We start from the raw sequence: 11420 nt of genomic DNA, 5'->3' as shown, positions 1-11420 counted from the left end.
CGCCGCTAGGCCGCCGGCGCAGGTGCCTCCCCGCCTCCGCCCGTGGCCGGGGGGCTCTCCCGGAGAGGGGCCGGGGAAGTTGGATTTTCCCGCGGGCCCTTTGTCTTTGCGGCCCGGACGCTCCGCGGGGCGAGGGCCGGGGGGCGGCCTGGGCCGTGTGGAGGAGCGGAGGGCGTGAGGGAAGGGGCGCCAACTTCGAGGCGCGGGGGGTGCCGCCCGGTTCTCCCCTTTTTCCGCAAATTTACGTTTTGTATTTCCATGGTAACTCTCCGGTGGGAAACGGGCGGTGTCTGAAATCGGTGCCTGTGCCTGGCAGGGAGGCGTTGAGCGTGTGTGAAAGTGTCAGCGTTAAGCCAGGCTTTCCTGGGCTGCCCTGAGCACGTCCGTGGCGGCCCTCTCTCATGTGGGCTCTCTCCTGCAGGTCACCGACGCGCCGTCCCCAGGCTCCGAGACCGGGCAGTTTTCCGTACGATGCGACAGGGAGAGATATGACGACGGCCTCCTTGAGATACTCCCGGCGTGTTCTCACTAAGGTAGGGCCGGCTCCTTGCGTGGCAGTGCCGTGCTCATCAGGCACGGCTTTTATAAGCCTCCTTCGGCACTGGCGTGGGGAAGTGACGTTTGGAGCAAGTATTTGGGGTTCTTCTCTGTAATGCTGGCACACGACGCCCATGTTAATGGCGACCTGGATGGACTGGGATGTGGAGAGCTAAAGGATTTGTTGGTTCCAAAAGCCATTTAGGATTGCGATGGTTCCTGGGTTTATAGACGATCCTAAAATTGTGTGCATAGACAAACATAATTTCTTACCTTTCCTTACTGTAATTTTTCAAACACAGTATGTCCTGTTGAGAGAAATACCCCTATGTGTTTGTAAAATACTGACCTCCTGCACTTTCAACAAAAAATTAACTTTCTCTGTCTTGGACTGTCCAGTTTTGGCCTTAGTATTTTATTGATTCTCCTTTCCTTCTCTGGTTTTGTTATACTTTCTAAGTACAGAAAAATATTTACTTGATTACAGATTTGCATGTATGGTTTTGAGAGTTTTAAAGCACAGGTGGTGTATTGACTTTACCGTCTTACCTATACCCTATCTGATGGAGTCCTGAGAAAGAAGAAGTCCTATGGACTTCTGTGCAGCTGTGGCCCTGTGCAACCACAGCTGCTTTGCAGCCCTATGAAAAAATGCTCTTACTAAAAAAAACTGACTGTAGTACATTAATTGTTGAAATCCTCTGGGCATAGGATGGTGCTTCTGTTGGGTAGGAAAACAATGCTTAAAATGAACTAATTGACAGGAGATCTATGGCTGTTCAAGCAAAAGCTGCTGTGCGTCATGTGGGCAGCCTTACTAGTGAGGTCTGAAGGCACGCTGAGAAGTAGCTCTACGTCTCCCATCCCATTTGCCAGTAATAGGATCTGTCCTGGGTGTCCCTGTGTCTTCAGTACTGTCTTTATCTGTAGTAGGAGTCTGGCACATGTGTGGAGGAATTTTGCCTTCCTGTTGACAGCACAAACTTCATGGGAGGAGAAGGGGATATACATTTCCAAGGTTGAACAGGAACATTGTTTGCCTGAGAAGTGTCAGGAGCTACTAGAGAGAGTGGAGAAAGCAGACCACAGACTTGCTCTTTGGCAGTTTGAGTGGGAAGAAGTTGGGAAATGGAATCGTGTAGGTTATCGTTTCTTCTTTTGGGGCAGCAACTCTGTGTAGAAGGCACTTCTGCTTTCCTTCTTCCGCTTTCCTTCTTCAGACTTTTGGGGAAATGAGGAGCTGTGAGTTTCTCAAGAGGAGTAAAGGGCCACGAACATCTTATCATCCTCTAGTCAGGAGGCTCAATTTTCTTTTGGTTTCTGTTTCTTTTTTTTTCCCACTTGTTTTTTTTATTCCACATTTTGTTTTATGAATATAGCATAAAGAGAGAGCGGGTGATCATTAATGGATGTTCTACATATATATTTCTGGGGCCTCACATGATTAAATCCAAAGAAATGTTTACCAGCACATCTAAGATTTCTTCCCCACATTTTTAACTTTTTGCACCCACCTCACCTAGGTTTTAAAAGAAGATATTGAGTGTTCTTTTCAAAAGGTAAAGAATCCTTAATGCATTTCCCTTATACTCAAAAATGGCAGATCCGTTTACAGATCAGATGTCCCAAAATACTCATCTTTGGATAGAGAAAAAGCTGGGCTATTTCAACTATTAATCTGGTTCTTAAAACAAAAAAAGGAGCCGCTTTGGTTGTGGGTGTGTGTGTTTAAGGTAGGTTATTAGAGTTGGAGTAGCATATCTGGTGCTTTGCAATATGGCAGAGAGTTCCCATCACCTTTACACGCTTACTGTAAGCAGCGGTGCAAGGCCTGCCTTTTATTTTTTGGCATTCTAAATGTAGCATAACCATACTGTTTTTTACGTTTTTACGTTACACTTATTCTTCTTGTAAATGGAAGCTATTTGAGGGCTGAAAAGACAGTGATGTGAATAGAGGTGATAAATTTAATTTGGTCTTCTGTTGGGCAGGCATTAACACCACAAGAACTATCAACAAACATGGGTGGCACTCTCTGGTGCTCACCAAGGTAAAGTTTGGATGGTCTTGTTTGCTGAGTACTTGCCCTACAGAGTGACTTACTGCCTCCTGCCAGTGGACTGGCATCCTGTGTCAAGACCGCTTGATAAGACTTGCTGTGGGTATGCTGCGCCTGCTTTTGGATAATCCCTGGTCTCAGCTTTTTGCATAATGCCAAAACTATTAAATATTTTTATTTGGCTCTTTCATAGCTACTTGCAGTTGTGCAGGGTTTTGGTAAGGCTTCAGAAAGACGTGATTCTCATGAAAAATCACATTTTTAGAAAATTAGTTTCAGATTAACAAATTGAGCCTACCCCCACTGAAGAGAGCAAGCGGAGAGCCTGCACAGGGAAACTTGCTGTTGATGCAAATTGCCGTCAGCTTCTGTCAAACTCCTTTCGTAAAGTCAGGACCTTACTGTTATGATTTTTGCTCTTGCTGGTGCAGTTCTGCCTTTCCTCAAAATGTCACTGCTCTGCAGTCTCTGCCTTTGACAGACTTCTAGCTGGAATGCTTGCCGGGGCTCCTGGATCTTTGTTCAGCTGCATGTACCTCTGTGGAGCTATATGAGATGCTCGTATTTCACCATTTTCCAAGGGGATAATGCACATTGTAATGCTGATGCCTGAAAAAAAAAGAGTACAAAGAGATTTCACTCTCATCTTGTGTGATAGTGTGGGCAGCTAACCACAAGGCCTTTTCTTTTCTGACATATATTTTTACTGCTTTGTTACTTGTTTCTGAATGATTCTACCACTCCTGGCATGGAAGAACTTGACACATAATAACCTAAATAGCTGTAGAAAGGTCTGTTCCTCCAGCACAGAAGCTGCCTTCCGATTTCAAATTAGTGTTCATCATTGGGAAGTTAGGTTTCCGGATGAGAGGAAGTGCATTTGGTACTTCGGGTGTATCACACGTTTCATTTAATTGTTTTATTCTGTACCTGACTAAAAGTGAAATATAACTTTTAAGATAGTTCGTCTATTGGGAGATAAATTGCTTTCCAATTTTTGACAAAATGGTTAAACTTGTGTATTACCCTAAATAACTTGTGCGTACATGCATTCAATTAACAGTATGTTGTTCAGTGATGGGGCTTTTTGGTGTAATTTTTTTTCAGAGGCTCTTATTCTTGTATTTAAAGAAGTAATGCTCAAGTAAAGCTTTTTTTTTTTTTTTTTAAATCTACTGTTTGGGTGACTTCAGCTGGGGAGGACAAAATGATACAAAATAATATGAAAGTCAGATGCTGTTTTACCCTGGCCTTGTAGTCTACCCACAGTGGTTTACAGCGGGGATGCAGCTGTCCTGTTCTTTCTTTGTAGTCAGATTACTTTTTTCCTTGCCTGTTTCCCCGTGTGAGGAGAGCATTTTGCGATGGCATTATGAAAGACATGATTTAAAGGGAGGGTGGTGGCATTACTCTTGAAGCTATTCAAGTACTCTTGCTTTTCCACAGCCCCCATTATGCAGTTTGAGAAAGTAGCACAGTCTGGCTCAGCTCAGCACCGTCCAAGGAATTACGGAATACGTTGGATTGTAACAGCGCATGTGGCTAAGTAGGGCTCATGAGAAATGCAGATAACTCATACATAGCTTCCTTGTCAGGTTGCTTTCATCCCAGCAAGGCTAATCTGGGTGGTTGTCACTCACGCTAACTTTGCAGGCAAGGTATACCCTCAGTGTGGGAACATGAGATTTGGGATACTACTAAAAGATGTGCAGAATGCACTAAAATACATGCGTGTTTATGAATACAAATATATGTATATTTATTAGGCTTTCAGAAAGGCCGGGCTGACACAGGCTCCTCTCCAAGTTGTGTAAGGAGGTTTGATGTTGGAGTGTGCACCAAATGTAGATGGCTTTCCATGGGGACAAGTCCCAGCTCTCCTCTGACGCTAGCCTCGTCGTCCCCCTGACAATCATCTGCTTCCTATTCTAGAACCCCAGGGGGGAAATAGGTGTTCAGAAAGAGCTTGGGTTAGCAGAACACCGTCCACAGCCCTAACCTCATTCTCTGAAACTGTCTGAACGTTTCTGCTGAAACCTAACCTTCTTGGCTCCCTGGCTGAAAGAGGGATGTCTGTCTTGGGGCACAGGGACAAGCGTGGAAATTTCAGTCCGAGGGATTAGCTGGTTGAAAGAAATTGAAAGCTTGCGTTAGTCCAGGCTGGTTCACATTGTCTTACAAAGGTGGTGTGTACTTTGCTCATACCATGGTTTCCTTGTTACAGGGTTAAATCCTGCTGATTTAGCAAAAAGAGCTGTATAATAATAGAGTGGGAAACCTAAACTTTTGAAGACAGAGTAAATATATTAGACCGATAACAGGCATGTTGGCTGTTCAGGTCCTGGAAGGAATCCCTTGTGTGTTTTTCTCTTTTAGTAATATTTCAGGTATCCTTTTCCTTAACAAGTATCTTTGGTATTTATCGCTTTTTCTAGAAATGGTGAAATATTTTGCCTGACTTGTGGGTGGCTTCTGATGGTTTTCTATTCCAAAGGGTGTTGGGTAGCCAGAACAGTACTTTAAAATGTTTTGATTTCACTCCATTGTTGCCAGACAAAGCCATGAAAAGCAGCAGGGACTTTAGCCTGCCATTCGTGTTCACAGAGAAACTTCTCCTGGCCTTACCTTGGGGATGCAGAGTGTACCTCTTGAAAAGAGCCTAGTGGTGTCCAGGCGTGGCTCATCGTGGACAATGTGGAATACTTAAAGGAGAACTTGCTCAGTGTTGTGTGGTCAGTGGAAGCCCTGGGCTCTTTCCCCGGGGTGCTTAGTGTCTGTTCTCAGATGTTGCTATTTTTGAAGCCAAAATCGAGGTTGGAGAGCAGATTCTATGAATTGTATGAAGGGCTGGAGCTGATAAGCTCCATGTTCCTGGGTGCCTCTTGTAGTACCAGCTAACTTATCAAAACTACCAATTTAAATTGAAGGTATTACTAGTAGGTTGTAGATTTATTTTCATTTGAGAGGAAGAGCTCAGAGAAAGGAGAAATACAGGTTTCTTTAGTGCATAAGTTGTGACTTACTTCAGGAACATTTCAGGGATTGTGCTGGCTTCATAAATTCTAATTTGTATTGTTAATACAAATTACAGCTTTACAAACTGAAGTGTGCGCACATGAAAATTCCCAGTAAAAATTATTAATTCATGTAAAGCTGTTGCCTTAAGTAGGAAATAGAAAATTGGTTGATAATGTTAATGGAAAACTTCCCCAAAATGAGGAAATACGAAGCTAATACCCACGAATAGGCAAGGTTTATTTTGCACCTTCTCTAATATCGTGTTTATGTAGAGATAATACTGAATGTTTCAGCAGCAAAGACTTACCATCTGAAAAGCAAAGTGTGCGAATAACTCTCAGCATATGGAAAGGCAGTTTCTGAAGAACTTCAGGCAAGTCTTAATACTTAGAAAAACAAGCACGTGCTTAAGAGTTACGACCATCCTGTGCAATTACTTCTCAGTAATATGCTTTGTTGTTTGTTGTGCTGCTCTTCTAACTGCTGAAACCTTGGGTGTGAAACTCAAGAGTCAGAGAGTAGTCATCACAGAAATAACTTCTTAAAATTCATGTGATTAATAACATTACTAACTGCACGGATCTTCTACTTTGCTGACTGTACAGTATCCAAGCATGTGGTTATTACATTTGTCATCACAGTCATTTTATTCCATGCTGTGTGTCGTACAACTGTGTCATATCATAGTTGCTAAGCATGTTATTGAGCAAGGATTTTTTTTTAAAGAGGAAGCTGTAAGATTGTTGAATATGAAATATTAATCTCTGTGTTCAGACTCTAAGAATACCATAAATTCAAATCATCAAAGCTATTTTCATTGTTGCGATGGTTGATTTTTTAAAAAATTTTTTTTAATGTTTAACTTCAGTGATACTAAGTAATTACAGTGGGAGTGTAATTTAATGTCAATTTTTTAAACTAAGGAAATTAATACAGTGTGTACAAAACAGATTTAATATATTGAAGGCATGTTGCAAATATAACCGTTATCCTGTAAGTATTTCCACATTACTCTTGTATCTAACCCCCTCAAGTTTTTTTATTGTGTTAGTTTAATACACATTGCTAGACAAAATGTGAGTAAATGATGGTGATTACTGGAGAGAACAGTTAATCTAACCCAGTTTTAATTGTATATAATTTAAATACCGATGTCATTAAGTTACATAGTTGCATATTCTTATTGCTGCACATATGTTTTTCTAAGCAGGAGGCTCAGGGGACTCACCATTTCATAATTCACTCTGCACAGCTTGTGCAGTTAACTACATCTACCTGCATTTCACTTGCTTTTAAAGTTGAATGAGTTAAAATATTCTGCAGCGGTTTTGTTCTATGTTAACATTGAGTTTCATTTTTTTGTAGTATGTTTAAATGAGCAAATTTATATATTGTTACGTATTTAAAAATGCTGATTCTGAAGGCTGGTTATAGATTAATTTCTCTATAAAATGTTTGGTAGTGTAGCACAAGGAACAGCTGTTGGTGAACAAATGAAACTATTTTCCTGATGTCTGCAAGGTTAGTGTGAACAGAAGTGCTCAGGTGTAAGGAAGGGGGGTTTGTCTTCATATAGGCTTGTTACGTATTCCTTTGTAATTTGAATTTTATTCCGGTAATTCTGTCCAGTTTTCTTTCTTTCTCTGAAGCTATATTTACTTGGCTAATTTAAGGACTGCAGTTTGAGGAATGCTTGGTTTTGGGCAGTATGGATGGGTTTATTCCCGTGCAAAAGTGGCTGTTCATTGAGGTTAATTATCCATAAGGTCCTGACTTATGAGGCTACTAGAATAGCTGTTAACTATGAATAATTTAGTACAGCATCATATTGCATGCTGCTTAAGAAGGCCTCTATCTGTGAATCCTTATATCTTGTTGAAACCCACTCAGTAGTATGAAGGTTACTGCTTGTACTGATATTTTATTGTACTCTTTTCATTCAGTTTTAAGATTTGTCAGTGTACAAAGGCAATGTGAATATTTTATGGTGATAAGTAATAAAAATATCTGTGCGAGAGTAGGTATAGTTTGTTTTTGAGAAGTTGAGGTATTGAACCGGTCTTCAGTGTTAAATTGTATTTTAAATCTTACACTGGCATAATGCAGTTAGCATTTTCTCCGCTGAGATTTATGTAGTTGAGACAATTCACATCTTAGAATATACTTTTAGGTAATACCTCATTATGGGGAAAGGAAAGAGGCTTAATGAAAGACTTGCTAGCAAGAGTACAAGATTTCAGTGCTTTCTACAAATTGTCTTAGTTGCTCATACATCTGGCTAGAGCCGACTGTGTGTCATATTACAGAGGCTTTTTCAGGAGAAAAACTGCAAATACAGAACTTTGAAGCAGTTCCAAGTGCAGATAAATTTACTGTATGCCTTTAGGAGACTTGATCATTGTAACTTAGCACTGGATATGTTTTTTAAGAATATTAAAACGGTAGAGTTCTGTCATTATCATAACGTAGACTTTTCACAAACACACCTCAAAACATTAGGGAAGAGCTTCATAAAGAAAGAAGTTACTTTGGAAATGTCAAGGGAAGAACATAAGAATATGAACACATAACAGAAGTAGTAGTGAAAAAGTTTTCTTTGGGGCGTTTTGGGGAGGGAGACTGATGCTTTATGATATTTAAGGAAGGTCTGTCAGATGTCTGGGAAGGTTTTTTCCCCTTTCTGACTACTTCCAGTTTTCCATTAGTGCTCCCATTCTCTATCTCGACTAGTAAGTTTTTCTACTATAAGAAAGAAGGGAAACCCCTCACAAGAAAAAATGGGAGACAGATTTTCAGTCCTTCTGCAGCGTTTTTAGAAAGGGTTCTGGTGGTGTATTTTCACCCCTTTTAAAAGTCACTTCTAAAAATTATGGTTATCCTCCTTGTCTTGCTGCGTTGTCAGATAGAAAGGGAGAGAGGCAAGTGAACATCAGGAATGGTACCCAATGGACAGAGTTTTGGCCAGAATACATGTTTGTCAGTCATTATGGGCCCGTTCATTGGGATGCTTTATTATAGCTGTACATATCTTAACTGGTCTTTAGAATTGTTTGGTAGGGTACTTCCAACCTCGTTTAGAAAGTAGAACTTTTTTTTTCTTTTCCAAATGAGATTTGCTGTAATATATGTTATGCTGTTAGAAGTTGACACAGTGACGTACAGTCATCCCTTGGTGCCTCCTTCAGTGATTGAAGATAAAATAGGCCTTTTATCTTTTTGTGCTCCTTCACAGGGTAGTAAGTAATTTAGTGTCCCTTAAGGGTTGGTAGTTGAACGCTAAGATCTTGCTAGATGTGTTTATTTCTCCTTAAAGGCGAGGATTCAGATCAGTCCCTTTGAACGGGCACTCTTTGAGCTGTACATTATGGGGATGTTTTAGTAAACTCTCAAACCTCTAACAGTTTTGCAGCGTACTACTGACTCAACTGATACTTTGATGGAAATGCAGCTTTGTTTACAGGTGGAAAGAACACATTATGTTGTTCAGCCCTGGTGTAAAATTTTTAAGTCTGTTTATTTTCAAATTGAGAGCTTAAAATTAAACTGAAAATTAGTGGGACTTTCCTTACTCCAGAGCTTTTTGATCTGTGTTTTAATTGTCTTCTCTTTGCAAATGCTTTTTACGTTGAAATAAACTATAGTTTACTTTACTAGACAGCCATGAAAAGTTGAATTGCCAATTTTCCTGATTCAAATGATAAAAAGATGTCTGTTCTATGTGTAGTATGTGCTCGTGCTTTTCTGACATACATGGTATGCTTATATTGTTCAGATTCTGATTTGTCTGAAATGTGATAATGATTTCAGTTACTATAAATAATTAATGATGTATTGTATCGGTGGGTAGCTGTTGCTGCACTTGGCTGAATCATGAACACAGGCTGCAGACCTCCTCCTTGGAGAAAACGGTGTGCCTCCTGTTGCTGGGGTCATAACATTAAGGCAGCGCAACAAAGTGAGGGCACAGAATATCCCACCTGCACCCATTACCTTTTTCACTAAAGCATGTGACACACTGTGGTTAAACCTCACTGAGTGTGGCATGCCTCTGCAGATGCGAAAGGTGATCTGCTCCTTGTAGTCACTGAGGATAGTAGGTAGGTAGGAGGGAAGAGGAGGTGGAAGGCTATATTAAATATATATATTCATCTACCCGAGCTTCCTGATATCTGTGAGGAAGTTCCACTGTGAATGTGTGCACTGTGACTGCAATAGTTATGGCAATAGAAAGGCAGAAGTGCCTGAAAGACTTTTTAAATGTATGATTTTTATTGGCGCTGTGTGCAAGAACAAGGTATCCTCCAAACCTGGAGGCGTGGGAGGAAACAGACTATGAAGTTACCTTCTGCCTTTTATTTTTGTATTTAAAATAAACTTTCCCGTTGCTGTTGAAATGTGTCGGTTAAAGTGTTGTAGTTAAAAAAATACTATATAGCTGATGGAGTGTCATTGTTTTGATACAATCCGTAACCAGAAGTTTATTAAAGCCTTGATATTTATTGTTTCTTATTTAGCTTTTATCAAGTGGTGATTTTATGCAATGGCATCAAGCCACAGTTCTTCACCAGTGCCTCAGTCAAACAGCAGTGATGCTTTCTTTAAAAAGGAAATGGATGCCACAAAATGTTTTCGACCTGTGCAGTCACTGCCTGATGTGTGTCCCAAGGAACCTACAGGTAATGTCGGTGTAGAGGAGAGTGAAAATGCAGTTAAATTTGCTAATCCATTTACAATTGTTCAGTCAAATTGTCTCGTATACTGGGTGTAGTGTACTAAGCCATAGTCTTATTTCAAAGTATGCTGTAATTCTGCTTTATACTACCCAGTGTCCCTTTGGAGCAATGGGAGAGCCTTCCTATTTGCACCTTGGTTTTAGATGTCCACATTATAGGTGGGATCTTGCTTGTGTGATTCCACATTATATCTATGATCCATACTACATGCAAGAAGAGGGTATATTCTGTCAGAGCCTGTAACAGACCTGTCCGGCGTGCTTGAAGTCTAGCTGCATTACTTCTGTGAAACACCCCAGCCTTCTTGCAGTGGGAAGGAAGAGTCCAGAACCTATCTCTAGCACTGTCTTAAGTCTATAGTGCTATTGTAAAACCAGGTTTTGGTCACATTTATAGCTGCTGTGGTATGCTAAAGCTGTGTTTATAAAAAAGAGTAGGTGGGGTGGGATCTTAAGAATTACGAAATATAGTGCTAATGAATTTCAACTGTTATTCTGATCAAGTTCAGATTATTGAAAATATGTTTGTGGTTGGAATTTTTTCTCTTCAGTAGAAGGTAATGTTGTTGATCTAAATATATTTAGTGAGTGTGAATACACCACTGTGTTCAAAACTTATTCTGGTTAATCTGATCGAAGAAATGCAAGTTAAAGCGTTGCAGAAGGAGAATATCATGTGTCTGTTGCACAGATAATTCTGATCCACTGTGTAACTGTGGAAAGATGATTTGCTTAAGAACCACATTTTAGCAAAAATACAACTTTCAGTTTCTCACCTTAACAAACGGTCTTGTCTTTTGTGCTGCAGGCGATCCCAGTAATTTATGTGACAGCCCATCTCTAGTTGTGGATCAGCACAGATGGACTATTTATCATTCCAAAGTCAATCTCCCAGCAGCACTAAATGATCCTAGGTTAGCAAAAAGGGAATCTGATTTCTTTACAAAAACATGGGGAGTGGACTTTGTGGACACTGAAGTCACGCCTTCATTCTACCTCCCACAGATCACCAAGGAACATTTTGCATTATACCAACAGGAAATCACTCCGGTAAGAACCCAAAATTAGATGCAC

The 11420-nt window shown here is 40.5% G+C and overlaps 1 protein-coding gene across 1 annotated transcript in view; it reads left to right on the top strand.

The window, feature by feature from the left end:
* Positions 1–10128: 10128 nt before the first annotated feature.
* The window catches only part of VPS54 (vacuolar protein sorting 54 homolog (S. cerevisiae)), a 41973-nt gene continuing 40681 nt past the window's right edge, over positions 10129–11420 (top strand). Inside the window, exons 1-2 of the mRNA XM_009327107.1 lie at positions 10129–10290; positions 11155–11396. Of these exons, the coding sequence (XP_009325382.1) occupies positions 10155–10290; positions 11155–11396 (378 nt within the window). The 5' untranslated portion in view covers positions 10129–10154. The remainder of the gene's footprint in view (positions 10291–11154; positions 11397–11420) is intronic.

Source organism: Pygoscelis adeliae, unplaced genomic scaffold (genome assembly GCF_000699105.1).
Source record: "Pygoscelis adeliae isolate BGI_AS28 unplaced genomic scaffold, ASM69910v1 Scaffold137, whole genome shotgun sequence".
NCBI lineage: Eukaryota > Metazoa > Chordata > Aves > Sphenisciformes > Spheniscidae > Pygoscelis > Pygoscelis adeliae.
The sequence above is the reverse complement of the archived record's forward strand: the minus strand, read 5'-3'. Positions and strand labels throughout refer to the sequence as shown.